We start from the raw sequence: 18,528 nt of genomic DNA, 5'->3' as shown, positions 1-18,528 counted from the left end.
CAGTGTAGAGTTACAGCACTACTGCAGATCCTGGATTCATAGTCATAGTGATAATCAGTTTAGTGTTACAGCTCTACTGCAGATCTCGGATTCATAGCTATAGTGATAATCAGTGTAGTGTTACAGCACTACTGCAGATCTTCGAGACTTACAAATACTAGTTTTCTACAATTCAATGTAAACAGTGCAATATAATGTGATTCAACAAACACTACATGGAGCCTGCCCAATCCTCTGTAGGACACCTTTATGTATAAAGACAGCACAACTTTACAGCTGTGAATAAAGCAGTGGCTTCCCTGCATGCCATGGATATTTGGCAACCTAGACTGGTTAGTAAAATATCCATCCTTTGCTGTACAGGTGCCATTGATGATCACAAGTCTTCTTAACCTCACATAATGACTGTTTTGCAGAGACAGACTTACCATGAGGCAAAAACTAAAAATATAATTTCTCTTATGTCTTAGTGGATACTGGGAATCCATTTAGTACCATGGGGTATAGACGGGTCCACTAGGAGCCATGGGCACTATAGAAGTTTGATTAGGTGTGCCGGCTCCCACCTCTATGCCCCTCCTACCAGACTCAGTTTAGAAAATGTACCCAGAGGAGCCGGTCACGTCTCTGGAAGCTCCTGAAGAGTTTCTTGCATTTGTTTTCTAAGTTTGTTATTTTCAGGCAGGACTTGATGGCACCAGCCTGCCTGCTTCGTGGGACTTAGGGGGGGGGGGGAACAGCCCAACCTCTCTCAGGGTTAATGGTCCCGTTCCCCGCTGGCCGGACGCTAGCTCCTGAGGGAACTATTCGCAAGCCCCACCGCGGTGAGCGTACGTTCCCGCAGCACGCCGCCACCCCTAACAGAGCCAGAAGAATGAAGAGTGGTGAGCACTAAGCCGGCGTCCCGGTTAGTGGGCCACCGGCCATTATGGCAGCATGAGGATACGGAGATGCATGGCTTCTAAACGGGGCAGACTGAGTCTCCTGACTGTGTACACTACAGCGTACACAGTACCCAGACTGGCAACAAAGCCATAAAAGAAGTCTGTCTCCATTTTATGCACATAGACACATACACCCACTATAAAGAAAAGCAAGAAGACCGCGCGCCATTGAAAGGGCGGGGCTTCACTATGAGCGGATCCAGCAGCTCACCAGCACCATTTTCCCTACTGCAGCTGACACAGACGCTGACTGACAGGGACGCACAGCTTCTCCGGAGAGACTCCAGATTACCTCAGTGGTACCAGGGAGTCATAGTGGGGTGAGCGACTTATTAGTGTACTAAGTCCCTAATCTAGGTACTTAGTCTGCGTCCCGGCTAAGCTTGGCATTGGCGATAAGGTCACCGTATGCTGGTTCCATACTCTCTCTTTGTCTCCTTGGAAGGGCTCTTTGTGGGTTAATTGTGCTTTTAACCTTTTCCTGTGTGTTTGTGTGCTGTCACTGCTGCAGTATGTCAGGCAAAGAGTGTGTTTAATGTAAGGCACAGTGTTCCTCTTCTCCAGGGGTTTCAGTAGTGTGTACTCAGTGTAGTATCCTTTCCCAGGCTAGTGGGGCAGAACCAACATGGTTGGACTCCATTAGGGGAATGATTTCCATCATTTCTACTAAGTTATCTCGCAATGAGAAAGAGACACAATACTTAAGACAATCCATGACTGAGTTTATGAAAAAAGACTCAGTACCCAAACCAGCGTCTCAGTCCCCTGCCATTTGTCTGCAAAAGCGTTCCTTGGCCCATATCCTACACTCTGACTCTGATGATGAGGGGTCAGACATGGAGGAGGGTGAGGTGGACTCAGAGGTGGGGGAGGGTACTCTGTCGCACGGAATAGAGGCTCTTATAGATGCTATCAGAGAAGTTCTAATTATCCCTGATAAGGTGACAGAGGAGAGTGAGGAATCTTATTTTAATATAAAGAAGAAATCCTCTGCTTCTTTTCCTGTGTCAAAGGATCTCAATACCCTGTGTAAAGAACCATGGGTTAATCCAGATAAGAAATTTCAAATCCCTAAACAGTTGTTATCATCTTTTCCTTTTCTTCCTGTGGCTAGGAAAAAATGGGAGAATCCACCAATAGTGGATGCATCGGTCTCCAGGCTCTCACGAAAAATTGTATTGCCTGTCCTGGGTGCAGCCTCCCTAAAGGACATGGCTGATCGCAAAATTGAGACTATGCTCAAATATTTGTATACAGCTGCTGGGGTGGCCCGGAAATCCACTATAGCATGTAGGTGGATTACGCAAGCCATTGATAAATGGTTGGGTAATCTAATTGAACGGCTAGATACCTTACCTCAAGGGGAGATTATTTTGTCCCTGCAACATATACAGGACTATGCGAACTTTATGGTGGAATCCATGAAAGAGATAGGCTTGCATAATGCATGCACTACAGCTATGGCAGTGTCGGCACACAGGGGCTTATGGCTACGCCAGTGGACTGCGGTTGCCGATTCCAGGAAAGGCGTGGAAGGCCTTCCTTTCACAGGAGAGGCCTTATTTGGAGATGAACTAGACAAATGGATCTCCAAAGCTACTGCGGGTAAATCCACATACCTACCTTCTGCAACTTCCCCAGCTAGGAAGACCTATTCAGGATCCAACTTACAGTGCTTTCGGACTGCCGAGTTTAGGGGCAAGGCTAGGGGTTCTTCTACTGCCTCCAGAGGTGCTAGAGGTAAACCACGAAAACCAGCTTCTGCCGGTTCACAGGAACAGAGCTCAGGCTTGCTTCCTCAAAACCTTCCACATGATGGTTGACCGCGATGCCTGGAAGACTGGCAGGTGGGAGCCCGACTAAAATTCTTCAGTCACATCAAGACAAGATCATGCCAGAATCCCTGGGTCATAGACTTTATCTCCCAGGGCTACAGACTGGAGTTCCAGGCGCTCCCACCTCACAGATTCTTCAGATCAGGCTTACCAGTTTCACAAGAGTCAAGAATGACCTTACAGGATGCCATTCAAAAACTGTTACAGACCCAGGTAATTGTTCCAGTTCCACCTCATCTATAAAACAATGGTTACTATTCCAGCTTGTTTGTAGTCGTTGAACCCGAGTGTTCAAATTCAAGATGGAGTCTCTGAGAGCGGTGATCTCAGGTCTGGAGGAGGGGGAATTCCTAGTGTCCCTGGATATCAAGGATGCGTACCTTCACATTCCGATCTTGCCGCCTCATCAGGCTTATCTGTAGAACTGTCACTACCAGTTCCAGGTCCTGCCATTTGGTCTCTCCACGGCACCGAGGGTGTTCACCAAAGTGATGGCAGAGATGATGTTACTTCTCCGCAAACGAGGAATGAATATAATTCCGTACCTGGACTATCTTCTGATAAAGGCACCGTCCAGGGAGCAGTTGTGGGAGAACATTGGTATCTCAACCAGACTACTCCTGGATCACGGCTGGATTCTGAACCTACCAAAATCTCACCTAGAACCAACGCAGAGGCTTCATTTCCTGGGAATGATACTGGACACAGAGTCTCAGAAAGTATTCCTTTCCTTGGAAAAGGTGATTGTAATCCAGTCGATGGTTCGGGCTGTCCCGGATCTCAGTGCATCTGTGCATACGCCTTCTGGGGAAAATGGTGGCCTCTTACGAGGCGATTCAGTATGGAAGGTTTCATGTAAGGTCCTTCCAGCTGGATCTGTTGGACAAATGGTCCGGATCGCACCTTCACATGCAACAGAGGATTTGTCTGTCCCCAAAAGCCAGAATTTCCCTCCTGTGGTGGCCACAAACTTCTCACCTAGTCAAGGGTCAGCGGTTCAGGATTCAAAATTGGATTCTGCTAACCACAGACGCAAGCCTCAGAGGTTGGGGAGCAGTCACCCAGGGGGTTCAGTTTCAATGAATATGGTCAAGTCTGGAAGTCGTCCTTCCAATAAACATACTGGAACTCAGGGCTATCTACAATGCCGTTCTGCACGCCTCATTTCCTCTTCAAAATCAGGCCATTCAGGTTCAGTCGGATGATGTGATGGCGGTGACGTACATAAACTGACAGGGCGGAACGAAAAGCAGAGCTGCAATGTCAGAGGTGTCATGAATTCTCAGTGGCATTGTCAGCGGTCTTCATTCCGAGGTTAGACATCTGGGAAGCAGACTTCCTCAGCAGACACGACCTGCACCCAGGGGAATGGGGCCTCCACCCGGAGGTATTCCAGTGGTTGACGCGTCGCTAGGGATATCCACAAATCAACATGATGGCCTCTCGACTCAACAAGATGCTCAAGCGGTATTGTTCCAGGTCGAGAGACTCACAGGCAGTGGCGGTAGACGCCCTGACAACTCTGTGGGTCTACCAGAAAAGAAAGAAAATGGAAAATGTTCAAGCAATCCTCATTGCTCCGGACTGGCCACGAAGGGCCTGGTATGCAGATGTTCTCAAGATGCTGATCATAGATCTGTGGCCTCTACCTCTTCACGAGCATCTTCTGCAACAGGGCCAGTTCGTCTATCAAGACTTACAGCGGCTACGTTTAACGGCATGGAAGTTGAACGGCTGATTCTAGCCACGGGAGGGATTCCTGACAAGGTCATCCCGACTATGATCCAAGCCAGGAAGGGGGTAACGTCTAAACATTACCATCGTATCTGGAAGAAATATGTCTCTTGGTGTGAGAGCAGACCGTATTCTGCAGTGGAATGACCGTATTCTGCGGTGGAATTTCATCTGGGACGTTTCCTGCTTTTTCTGCAGTCGGGAGTGGATGTGGGCCTACGTCTAGGCTCCATTAAAGTCCAGATTTCGGCCTTGTCTATTTTCTTTCAGAAACAATTGGCTTCTCTCCCTGAGGTCCAGACGTTTTTGAAAGGTGTTCTGCACATCCAACCTCCCTTTGTGCCTCCAACGGCACCTTGGAATCTCAAATTGGTGCTGCAGTTCCTCCAATCGGACTGGTTTGAACCTTTACAGGAGGTAGACGTAAAGTACCTTATGTGGAAGACCGTCACACTGTTGGCCTTGGCTTCAGAAAGACGTGTATTGGAACTTGGGGCGTTGTCTTACAAGAACCCCTACTTATTTTCAATGAGGACAGAGCCAAACTCAGGACTCGTTAGCAATTTCTTTCTATGGTGCTGTCCGCATTTCACATCAACCAACCTATTGTGGTTCCGGTTGTTACAGACACCTCTGCTACTTCAAAGTCTTTGGATTTTGTGAGGGCTTTGAAGGTGTATGTAAAGTGAACAGCTCGTCTCAGGAAATCGGACTTGCTGTTCGTTCTCTATGATCCTAATAAGATTGGGTGTCCTGCTTCAAAGCAGTCAATTGCACGTTGGATCAGGCTCACGATCCAGCATGCTTATTCCACAGCAGGTCTGCTAGTTCCAAGAGCTGTACAGGCCCACTCTACTAGGTCGGTGGGTGCTTCTTGGGCAGCTGCCCGGGGTGTCGCGGCTTTACAGCTCTGCCGAGCAGCTACTCGGTCAGGTTCGAATGCGTTTTCTAAGTTTTTCAAGTTCGATACTTTGGCCTCTGAGGACCTTCAGTTTGGTCAATCAGTTCTGCAGGAACCTCAGCACTCTCCCACCCAGTTTTGGAACTGTGGTACTTCCCCGTGGTACTAAATGGATTCCCAGTAGCCCCTAGGACGTAAGAGAAAATAGGATTTTAATTACCTACCGGTAAATCCTTTTCTCGTAATCCGTAGGGGATACTGGGCGCCCACCCGGTGCTTCGTTCTTCCTGCACTGTTACTTGGTTAAGTAATGTTGTTTGGTTCAGCTGTTGCTGTTCCTATTTACAAGTTTTGGTTAGCATGGCTTTCCTCTTGTTATGGTCGTGCTGGTTTGAAATCTCACCACTTTCCTTTTCTATATCCTTCTCTCAAAGTATGTCCATCTCCTTGGGCACAGTTTCCTAGACTGATTCTGGTAGGAGGGGCATAGAGGGAGGAGTCAGCACACCTAATCAAACTTCTATAGTGCCCATGGCTCCTAGTGGACCCGTCTATACCCCATGGTACTAAATGGATTCCCAGTATCCTCTACGGACTACAAGAAAAGAATTTACCTGTAGGTAATTGAAATCCCATTCATAAACAGATTTGTATAGGAAATGACATGCAAATAGCGTAAATAGGAGATGATACGCACATAGGAAAATAGATAGTGTATTGAATGTCTTAATTGAAATCACACTATGGGGGGGGGGGGTGCAGTTAGGTCCATTTTTTTTCTCCTAGGCGAAAAACCTGGACTTTTCGCTATTTTTAGGGCAAATGGGGACCCTGTTCAATAGCAAGGTTGTTTTTCCGCCTAGACGAAAAATTCAGCAGGAGTGAAAAACATGTGGATCGGTGAATCCACATATTTTCTCACCTGCGCTGGCAAAAACACGGGCCGTGTTCGCCGATTTGCCACTGCCTTTTCACTAAAAAAAAAAGGTGAAAAGGTATTGGCGAAAATGCCTTCAAAACAGGTGAAAACGGTCCGTAAAAGAATAGACAGGGGGTGAAATCAACAGCTCCAAGCTTACTGGAGCAAATTACATACCCCCCGATAACTCTCACTAACCTTGTGTAGTAAATCACTGGGGATGTCTGAAACCTAGAAAACCACATAGAGCCGGATGTAATGAAGTCCGAGTTGGCCAGAGGTGTGGGTTCTTGGCAGAACTCAGACATTTTTTTAAAGGGGCAAATATTTGCAAGGCAAAACCATGATGTAAATGATTGTACCTACAGTACCTTGACATAGCATTGTAGCGGGAGAGCTATCTATCTATCTATCTATCTATCTATCTATCTATCTATCTATCTTCTCTCTCTCTCTCTCTCTCTCTCTAATATTTATCACTAATTTAACAAATGCTGTCATTTGTGTGATAAGTAAAAAAAACCCAGGATAACTGTATTCATGAGTCAGCTTTTAAAAATATGTGGGTGCACTCTTACGAACCCCCATCAAATGACTGAACATGGCATTCATAATATATACATGCTTAGGGCAGTATCCTATTAACAGCGGTACTTTACCGCTGCTAATAGGATTGTCAGGGGCTATCTTATTAACTCCGATGCCGGCATGCTTTCCACCGATACCAGCACCCGAAGTATAATCCCCAATAAGCGGCCGCAGGAGCTGCAATAACACGTGGGATTTGGGACTCCCATGTGTTTTTGTGGGATCGCGGATTCAATTTCAGCATATCAAAGCAACCTCTAATTGGATACCGCGATAATGACCATCATTAATCGCAATATCCGGCCATTTTGATTGAAGCAGATCTGTACTAGGCTGATGTTGTGTTTTGTCTTCACTAATTCTCCCGTATTCAATTCTCTGATATATGGTGTGTGATATCCATCTGCACTCATTGCGGTAGAATACAGTACCCCAACATTGCCAACTTTCCTGTGGAGTTAGAGGGAAAGCTGGTGATGTTTGTGATCGGGAAGTGCAGCCATTCCACCTGTGCCGTAGGGAATTCGCAACCCCATCACTAATTGAACTGCCCCCATTTTGCCATACATTCTAATGTGGAATCCTTTAAAAGTGAGTGATGTTTCAGGTGTGCGTAACCTGTACTTACAGACAGAGACTGATCAAGCAAGGCTCATAAGTGCCACCTGTCTATGACAAAGCCCTGATAAAATGGGTATTTGTTTAGGAACAAAAGTGTAATTTCTAGAAAGGTGGATATTCCCTAGAATAAAAACACCATGAAAACGAATACTAGCTGTAGTCATCATTCTACAAGCCAGAGCCAGTCATCTGGGCATTGTACTTACAGCTGCGGAAGTCAGATACTCTGCTGATTTTGTGAGGGGGGTGTCGTCTGCGCTGCTGGTAAAACATCTGTGTGTTGTTCAGAACTTCCTGTTCCTCTATATTACTCACAGGGGGGGGGGGGGGGGGGGGGGGGGGCTGGAGAAACAAAACAGGGAACAGGCGTACAGGGCTGACCACTGTGAGAACCAGCTGCATGGGAATGGAGCACAAGCCTCAGGCTGCAGTGAGACAGTAAGTTTCTCAGCATCACTGTTCTATGGAAAGGAAAGCACCTCTGCAGATTTATACATGTAGTCCTAATTTCATTGCCCAGATACTGAGCTTGTGACGCTTCTGCTTTATGTCTTTGTCCTACCTTTGTGCTACTTCTTACATAGAAATTCCAAAAATGAGCCACAGACAATATGTACTGTTATATATATATATATATATATATATATATATATATATATTATTTGTTGTATCCGTAATATTAGATACATAAGTAAGCCACGCTGCCTTAAAATGCGCCATCTTTTCTCAGGTGTTCTCTATATAGATCACATTGGATAATATTAAATCGGTTTTCTGTCTACTTGCTTTGCAAGACTGACACATCCAACATTGTTTTAGAGAAACACGAATTTCATTCTAATCTTTATTACAAAAAAAAGTACGATTAATGTTTGAAAATGAAGTTTCCCTGTAATTTTTTTGTACTTTTTTCTAATGTAGAGTTGCTTTCATAACATGAGGAAGTGAATGAGGTCTGCATATTATTTCCTGCAGACCTTCATTATATAGTTCGATGTATCTGCTTAAATGTGATGTGTGCATATATATAGGTGTGATACGGGATACCAGCTGTTGGGATGCCAGCATTCAGAAGACCCTACAAGCCTAATCCTCCCTTTCCGCAGCCTAACCCTAACCCTCTCCAGGCAGCCTAACCCTTCCCCGCAGCCTAACCCTAACCATCCCCTCCCTGCAGCCCAACCATAACACTCCTTGGGGATGCCTAACCCCCCGGCCCGCAACATAACCCTCCCTTCTCCGCAGCTTAACCCTAACCCTTCCCCGCAGCCTAAACCTAAACCACCCACCACGCGGCATACTTACGTTCGGGATGGCGGTGGTCGGGATTCCACCGTCACCATTTCAAGTGATGTCGGAGTTCCGGCGGTGGCATTTTGTCCGAGTGTCAGGATTCCGGCACCAGGATTTCAAGCGACGGCATCCTGACCACATGTCCGTATATATACGTATATGTATTAAATATATATCTGTGTACCATATAAAATATATATACAGTAGAAGCTAGTGAGCATCCATGTAACTCTCTTTTAAGAATCTCAGAGGTCCCTGTTTTATCAGCACAGTCCCCTTTTATCCCTGTATTCACAGCACTTCTTTCCCACATTTGAAATTCATGATGAACTTACACAAACAGGATAGTAGGTATGGGGTCATATCACTGTTTTACTGTATTTGGTGCTAAAAGGAAGTAAGAATTTTATCTCCCTTGCAAACTTCTTACAATTACAGAATGTCACAGTTCTTACTTTTAAAATAATCAGTGTTCTACGCTTGTTCCGTAATTATAATACACAGGATGTATAATAAATAAGAAAGCTGAAAGACCTGAAGAAGGCAACGTAAAAAAGGTCTTGTCTGCTACCGTAGGAGATCATTATTTTGGTTAATTTTCAGAGGAATATTTCAGTAGCAGCCAGTGACATGACTGAGGTAAATTGCCTAATGCATCAGTGATGTCAGTAATTCCTAGTAAATCAATATGTGGAATTCTGTTTCAGACCACATAATGGCTGTCTCCAGTGTTATTAGGCCACAGGTACAGTATACTATAACAGGGGGGGGAGCAAACTATTTGAATGAATATAAAATCCATTTACAAGAATTACAACTTTATCAAATACTAAGAAAACTATTTAGGCTAAAGATCGTGAACATAAAGTGTAATGTACATACCGAAATCATAAATCATTACACACTTACTATGTGTCACAGAATTGTAGTGTCCATAAGTTATTTCATCCCATTTGCACAGTAGCTACGTTATTTAAATATAATGTTAATGATTTACTAAAAGGGAAATATAAACAGATAAAGGTGCAGTAAATAAGGAACCATATTTTTATAGTGTAGAAGGCCATATAATGGGAATAATGCACGTACAACATGACAACAAATAATCTTACTCCTGATTAACTCTTCATATGCTACAATAGTTAATATGTTTATAACAGGAAGTGCCCATAGTGTTCAAAAGGAAAAAATATATGGGTCTATTGGGCTGTAGCTCGCAGGTCATTGTGCCATCACAAGCCATTACAATAGTATATCAGTGTTATTGACTCTATAAAACTCTGGGCGGAGCAATCAATCAGTTTCAAGGTAACATTTTATGGAAAATGTACTACATAATAGCTAGAATCTGATCGGTTGCTATGGGCAATTCCTTCAGTTGTCCTCATTGGAATGTTTGATAAGATAGATACACACTGGATGACGTGTGTGCTGATCCGACCGGCGACGGGACCCATCTTGCGGCAAGGGCATACACACTTGCCGATGCCAGATCTGACAGGGAGGAGGCCACGTGACATGTAATTGCTAGCGACATCCCTCGCCAGCCCCGCTGTATGGCCGACGGCAGAAGTTGCTAGTGAGGTGCGGGAGCGCGCATATCATGGGTACACATTGGACGATGTACCCGATACGTTGCTCCAATCCGCGGGATGAGGCGACATATCGTCTAGTGCAATGTTTCCCAACCTCAGTTCTCAAGTCACACTAACAGTCCTGGTTTTAGTGATATCCAGGCTTGAACACAGGTTACTTAATTAGTACCTCAGTTATTTTGATTTAACCATCTGTGCTGAAGCCTGGATATCACTAAAACCTGCACTGTTGGTGTGCCTTGAGGACCACGGTTGGGAATGCCTGGTCTAGTGTGTACCCAGCTATAAATCTACATCAGATCTGCAACTCTGTTGTTTTTAATTAAGCTTCGTCATCGGGTAGGAGGATATTACTCTCTCTCTCCTGGTTAGCCTTGTATTTCCTTGAATCTCATTTAGTGGTGAGTAATATGTTCTAGAGCACAGGTTCTCAAACTCGGTCCTCAGGACCCCACACGGTTCATGTTTTGCAGGTCACCTGTAGATTTTTAAAAAGTGACAGTTGGTGATACACAGTGCAGCTGCCGGGTGACATGGAAAACGTGAACCGTGTGGGGTCCTGAGGACTGAGTTTGAGAACCACTGTTCTAGAGCAAGGATGCCCAACATATGTCCTGCCACATTTTTTCTATTAGGGAATAGTAAGACTGTGGCAGGGAATGCTGGGATGTGTAGTTCCACAATACATGGTGAGCACCCCGTTTATTGAGGATAGATATGATACCGCTGATCAAAGGGAGTAATAGCATAGGTGGTCAAAGAGACCATGGCCTGAAAATGTGGACCATCAGAATTGTGTTTGGTATGTAGGTCAGATTTGAAAATAATAGGATCCTTGCATTCACTAGTGCCCCTGTTTAGTCCTAATGAGCCCAGAAGGGACAACAGCAAGGTTACACTACACTAGCAGTTTTCATTTAGACAAAGTTTGTTCTCTAACATGAAAACCAAGTGAACAGGAGATGTTCATTTTATTGATTGTACCTGGAAGGTAATGGGAGTGGTTAGGTAGACGCGGGCTTGTTGCAGGCATGTCACTGACAACAGCTGCATCCAGAGACACACAGGAGTCCATGTCCAGATAAAGAAACGAGTTTTGATGGTGCGTCACGGATTTCCACTGGCGTAAAGCGCTGCAAGTGGGTGTCTCAGTTTTAAAGAAATGGGTTGTGGCATTAGCATAGGAGGCCGCTGTGCCATAGCGCAGATGAGGCTGCTGCAAAAGATGCAGTAGTGTCTACTTGCCAGTCAGAATCAAGCCCTAGCTCTTTATGTATAGGGAATTGTGGTTACTTGCAGTAAGATAGAATATACCGTATATACTCCAGTATAAGTCGACCCGAATATAAGCCGAGGCACCTAATTTTACCACAAAAACCTGGGAAAACTTATTGACTCGAGTATAAGCCTAGGGTGGTAAATGCAGCTCTAGCCGTACACAGCCCTCATAGTGCCAGATATGCCCTCATACTGCCAGATATGCCCCCACAGTGCCAGATATGCCCTCTTGCTGCCAGATATGCTCCACAGTGCCAGATGTGCCAGATATGCCCTCATGCTGCCAGATATGCCCCACAGTGCCAGATATGCCCCACAGTGCCAGATGTGCCAGATATGCCCCACAGTGCCAGATATGCCCCACGGTGCCAGATAAGCCCCACAGTGCCAGACGTGCCATATATGCCCCACAGTGCCAGTTAGTTACTTACCCTCGTCGCTCCCGCGCTGTCTTCTGAAGGAGGGACACGGAGGGCACAGCGCGCGGCTCTCCTGTGTCCCTCCTGCGTCTCCGGCGGCAGCGACGTGTGTGTGTGTGTTAAAGGTAGTGCTGGTTCGTGCACTTCCTTTAACACACACACGCCGCTGCCCGGAGACGCAGGAGGGACACAGGAGAGTCGCGCGTTGTGCCCTCCGTGTCCCTCCTAAATACTCACTCGAGTATAAGCCGAAGTGGCTTTTTCAGCACAAAAAAAGGTGCTGAAAAAGTCGGCTCATACTCGAGTATATACGGTAATCTATTTTTATACCCAATTACATTTTTGTGGGCTAGTGCCTTTCATTCTTTCTTTGTTGATTTAGGATATTGTTGTTGTTTGTATAATTTGTTTCATATGAAAACTCCCATAGGGGTGATTAAACGCTCCAAGATGTGCTGCCATGATGTTCGGCTGCACATGACGGTAGAATACTCTAGCCTTCGTTGCTATTATTCCTGCCCACTTCTATTGGGTGCGAGGAGAAATGAGGGACTTTACTGACCACTAGGAATCTTGCCCCGACTGTTCCTGCAGACATAATGCAGCGACCGCTTAGGACTGAATCTTCTACTTCATGTCTTTATTTAGTCTAATGAGCGCTGTCAGGAGTTTAGTTATCATTATATAAGTGGGAGCAGTGGATATCCCAGCCTCTTTCCACCTTTACTCTGAAATTGCTCGGATTTTGTGTTCCACCACCTGTGATCTGGACCCGGCCTCAACTAAGCTTCTAATAGGTTGTATGGATATAATTGGTCCTGTCTTTGCAAAAACTGTTCAATGCTCTTTGCAGACAGACATTTTTCCTAGACCCCTAAAGGAAGCAATTGTTAGACCGCTTAAAAAACCTAATTTAGATCCCGACTGCATGACCAACTACAGACCGGTATCAAACCTTCCTTTCCTTGGAAAGGTTATTGAGAAAATGGTTGCAAATCAACTGGAAACCCGCCTGACAACCCATGATATTTATGATCCATTCCAATCAGGATTCAGGAGAAGACATAGCACTGAAACAGCCCTGGTGTGTGTGTTAAATGATCTCCTGATGGCAAGAGACAGAGGTGACTGTTCAAAATTAATCCTTCTGGATCTCTCGGCAGCATTTGATACCGTGGACCATGGGCTTCTAATTGAGCGACTGATACATTTCTGTGGTCTGGATGGCACAGTCCTAAGCTGGTTCAAATAATTTCTCACAGGCAGGTCACAGAGAGTATCGTCTGGATTATACTCATCACCACCAGTACCATTGCCGTGTGGTGTCCCACAAGGTTCTATACTATCCCCCATGTTTTTTGCAGTATACATGCTCCCATTGGGCAAAATAATCAGGCGCCATGGCCTGGTCTACCACTGCTGTGCAGATGATACACAACTGTACTTGTCCTTTGCTCCAGGCACTGATAACCCAATAGCAACCCTAAATGGCTGTCTAGCTGAGCTACAGGAGTGGATGAGCGCCAGTTGGCTGCGACTGAACCTGGATAAAACAGAGGTCCTTATGATACGACCGCAACATCAAAGGACAAGACTGCAGCATACCCAACCAACTGGATTTACACTCTGGGATTCAGAATTACAGACTACTGATCGTGTGCGGAATCTTGGCGTTGTCCTGGATGGTGGCTTGACACTTAAACATCAGATATCAGCCACAATCAAATCCTCATTCTTTCACCTGAGGAACATAGCCAGAATCAAGCACTTAATTCCCTCAGATGATCTGCCAAAAGTCATACATGCATTTGTATAATCTCGATTAGACTACTGTAATGCCCTCTACCTTGGTCTCCCAGCAAAAGAATTGCAACGCTTACAGCTGGTGCAAAACACAGCTGCCAGGCTGTTAACCACAGCCCCGTTCTAGCCACATAACACCCATCCTCTACTCCCTTCACTGGCTGCCTGTAAGATGGCGAATCATGTTCAAGATTGGCTTACTGAGTTTCAAAGCATTACATGACCAGGACCCAAGGTACCTGATGCAGCTTCTGACCCCATACTGCCCCACTCGATTACTGCGATCTGTAGATGAAGGACTTTTAGCAGTACCTAGAATCTCCCGTAATTTATCTGGGGGTCGAGCTTTTAGTCATGCGGCTCCAACTCTATGGAACTCACTTCCCTGCACAGTGCGAGAGGCCCCAACTATAGAATCCTTCAAAAGTAGACTCAAGACTTTCCTGTTTACTCAAGCATTTCCATAATGTCCCTTGTAGTATCTTCATGCTTCTGTATTTTATGAAAATGTACTTCATTATTTTCTGTATTATCTTATGCTATGTATCTGTTAAGCGCCTTGAGTCCTATTGGAGAAAGAGCGCTATATAAATAAAATTATTATTATTATTATTTATTATTAGATCAGGCATGTCCAAACTGCGGCCCTCCAGCTGTTGTGAAACTACATATCCCAGCATGCCCTGACACAGTTTTGCTGTCAGAGAATGCTAAAGCTGTATCAGGGCATGCTGGGATGTGTAGTTTCTCAGCAGCTGGAGGGCCACAGTTTGGACATGCCTGCTCTAGATGAATTATAAGTCAGTAACATTTATTGCTATTCTGGCTGATGGGTTGATATATAGTGCTCTGATTTCACAGAACTAAGCTAAATGATTTTTGTGTTCATGAAGTCATTCAATGGGCATTCGTGCCCCGTAGTTGGGCAGGGATGCGGTCATTTTACCTACAATCAAAATCTCGACGGTCAAAATACAGACAACCATTGATCGATGGTCAAAATACCGACAATGTCAAAATCCCAACATGGTAAAAATACCGACAAGGTAAAAATGGCGACATTTAAAATGGCGACAGGTCAAAAAGTCGACATGAGTTTTTCGTGATTTTTTAATTGAAACCGACTTGTTCATACTTTACCATTCCAGTGGACCTAGAGGGGAGATATAATAGTGCCCGCGCGCTCGCCATGCGAGGGGACGCGGTACACTTATACGGTGTCCATGTCAACCTATGTTGACATACATACAAAAATGTGAAAAATTTGTGTCAACTTTTTGACCTGTCGACATTTTAAATGGTGGTATTTTGACCTTGTCGGTATTTTAAATGTTGGCATTTTGACTTTGTCGATATTTTGACCTTATCGGAATTTTGACTGACGGTCAATTGTTGTCGGGATTTTGACCGTCGGGATTTTGATTGTAGGAATTTCATACTAAACTCGTTGTGTTGCTGGAACTCTGGATGAAATGTAAAATGTATCACTGTTGGATGAAGGTTACAATTTAGACGGGGTTAGTATACTAGGGATGGCCATCGGTGGTTAATCTCCGTAAAATACAGGTTCTCAAACTCGGCCCTCAGGACCCCAAACAGTTCACATTTTCCAGGTCTCCTCACAGAATCACAAGTGAAATAATTAGCTCCACCTGTGGATTTTTTTAAAATAGGTCAGTGAGTAATGAGTACACCTGTGCACCTGCTAGGTGATCTGGAAAACGTGAACTGTGTGGGGTCCTGAGTACCGAAAACCAATTATATTTAGGTTTGAGAACCATTGATATAAAACCATTCACAGGGTAACCATCAATGGTTTCACCTACTAATTGTCATCCCTTCTCTATTACTAGCTGGGCCAAATAGAGCCTGGGAGTGAGGATTGGTGGGAGCATTAGGGGCAGAGCTAGGCTCAGTGTAGTGGCACTAAGTTAAAAAAGAAAAAAACATTGGGGGGCTCTGTGCCATTGATGGTTGAGAACCATTGGTTCTCAGCCATCGATGGCAAAACCATCCGACTTTGGTGGTTAACCATCGATGGCTTGTAACCATTGATGGTTGGTGGCCAAACCTATAGCATGCTCAGAATGGTTTAATGTGAGTGGGTTTATATGTTGTACCTTTCACTTTCTCACGTGTGGACCTAAATCATGCCAAGTAACGTCAGAGCACTTTTTTTGTTTCTCCCGTTCATTTTTTAAAAGTTTCACATACCAAAGGGTTCTAGAAAAAAATAAGAAGTCGTAATTTGGGTTAGGGAAGTAGGAAGGTAGCAGGCATGAGGAAATCTAGTATTATTATAAGGTACAAGTCAAACATCACATGAAAGACATTCACATCATATATACTGTAGGAGGGAACCTGTAATAACACTGAGACATACCTCAGTGATGTCACTGGTTTCTAGGGAACTGACGTCTGCCTTCAGTGTGGCAACAGGTCCTCTTTAAACATAAATGACAATAGATAGGGTCAATGTCTGGTAAATTGCAGCTGATTAGTTCTTGTTGTGAAAAGATGGGATAGTGTGGGTTACATGTTCCTATCTGCTGAGCGGAAATTCTGTTGTTGCATGAGTCACACATTAGTTACCGGACATACAGTGGCATACAGTACAGAGTCATAGGGAGAATCTGGTAGGGTTGTGTTGAAGGGTTTTAATTTTTAAAAATATGTTTTTTATAGGTTTTATTTTTTTTAAATATGAAAAGTATGCTTTCTGCTTCTTCCACACATAGACTTTCATGAGCCTTTTGTTAAATTTAGCATCAAGAGTAGCTGGGAATTTACCAATGAAAACCTTCAGTACCAGTTGCACTTCAGAGACCATCCTATATAATAAAAGGCTAACGCTGCTCCTCACCTATGGAGGAATTCAAGTGTTTTTCGCGCCGGTGGCCACTTAATGGCGCCTAACGGAGCAGTTGAAGTGTTGCTCCAGTCGGGTGCACACAGCCGCCGGCGCTGACATTACTGTTATGTTGTTCCATCATTTTGACAGGCTGGTAATTAGTTATACCATAAAATTAAAATGTACACATATGACGCATGTAGAGAATAAATTTGATATAGTTTGCTGCGCTGTGAAGGAAAAGCTGCTCAGGTTGTTTATTGGTGATTGTTAGAATTTTTGTTGAACCGAGCGCTTGTGTGTGCTAATGTATAGTGTTCTGTAAAAATACTTAGTGAAAATAAAGATATGAAAATTAAAAAATAAATAAATAAATAAAAATAAAATAATAAAGAAAAAATTGATAAAAAATAAATAAATAATAAATAATAAAGTAAAATAAAATGGGGAAAAAGGGGGGGGATGCGGGTAAAGTGCAATGTTTACAGCTCCTTTAAGGATAATTAGTTTGGAGCTTTAGGACACTTAATCAGAAGGGCACAGTCTCTTGGGGTATAACTATCCCTGACTTACCCTATTCTTCTGATGCAAGCGTGACTGGAGGTTCCGGTATTGGTGGCAGCAATTAGGCTGATGGGCAGGCTGGCCTTTCCTGCCAGTCAGTTGAGATGTACCCCTGATGAAGTCTCGGTATAATACGAAACGCGTTGGGTTATCTTTATTGTGATGTCATCTCCGAACCAACATGAAGGAGACTATTGTGAATCACCATTTTCCAGCAGCGGAGGACCTCCGTGCTCCGTGAGCCTGATGATAGACAAAGTGACAGAGGCCAGAGCGACCATGAATGTGTGACACTCTTAACCCCCTGCTTGGTGGGCTCATGTTCCCAGAGAGAAAAGGGAATATAAAGCTGCTTCTCCTGCATTAACAACATTACTGCCGTGGACCCTTGTGATGGAATTCCAGTCATGCATAGCTAGATACTGTTAGCACATACACTGGGCTACCTCTCTTGGCTGCATACTTTGACTGCTGCTGGAAAATGGTGATTCACAATAGTCTCCTTCTCCTTAATGTTGGTTCGGAGATGACATCACAATAAAGATAACCCAACGCGTTTCGTCTTATACCGAGACTTCATCAGGGGTACATCTCAACTGACTGTCAGGAAAGGCCAGCCTGCCCATCAGCCTAATTGCTGCCACCAATACCGGAACCTCCAGTCACGCTTGCATCAGAAGAATAGGGTAAGTCAGGGATAGTTATACCCCAAGAGACTGTGCCCTTCTGATTAAGTGTCCTAAAGCTCCAAACTAATTATCCTTAAAGGAGCTGTAAACATTGCACTTTACCCGCATCCCCCCCCCCCCTTTTTCCCATTTTATTTTACTTTATTATTTATTTATTATTTATCAATTTTTTCTTTTCTTTTCTTTTTCTTTATATTTTATTTTTTTATTTTCATATCTTTATTTTCACAAAGTATTTTTACAGAACACTATACATTAGCACACACAAGCGCTCGGTTCAACAAAAATTCTAGCATGTAGAGAATATATGTAATTCAGTGGTACCTATTTGTGGAATTCCTGATTAATTACAGACAACCGAAGCACGTCCAAAATCTGCCAACATTCCTGATAAAAAATCAGGACACATTAGTACCGCACCTGATCCACCCAGTACCTGCCTATCTATGATTAGCTTAAATGGGAAGGGGGTTACAATACCGCAAGTCGTGATC

General features: G+C 44.3%; 1 protein-coding gene and 1 long non-coding RNA gene across 3 annotated transcripts in view; one reads left to right on the top strand and one right to left on the bottom strand.

Annotated features, from left to right (window-relative positions):
* LIMK1 (LIM domain kinase 1) overlaps positions 1-18,528 on the top strand; it is a 255,805-nt gene that overhangs the window by 112,397 nt on the left and 124,880 nt on the right. The window contains exon 1 of one of the 2 annotated variants that reach the window (XM_063956173.1): positions 7,902-7,980. The exons of the other annotated variant lie outside the window; for it this stretch is intronic. Coding sequence (XP_063812243.1) covers positions 7,943-7,980 — 38 coding nt within the window. The 5' untranslated portion in view covers positions 7,902-7,942. Of the gene's footprint in view, positions 1-7,901; positions 7,981-18,528 lie in introns of those variants that run through there. 2 annotated transcript variants of the gene reach the window in all.
* The window catches only part of LOC135050061 (uncharacterized), a 46,854-nt gene that overhangs the window by 13,825 nt on the left and 14,501 nt on the right, over positions 1-18,528 (bottom strand). The window lies entirely within an intron of this gene.

The sequence above is a fragment of the Pseudophryne corroboree genome, chromosome 2 (genome assembly GCF_028390025.1).
Source record: "Pseudophryne corroboree isolate aPseCor3 chromosome 2, aPseCor3.hap2, whole genome shotgun sequence".
NCBI lineage: Eukaryota > Metazoa > Chordata > Amphibia > Anura > Myobatrachidae > Pseudophryne > Pseudophryne corroboree.
Note: the sequence above shows the minus strand (reverse complement) of the source record. Positions and strands in the feature narration are given on the sequence as shown.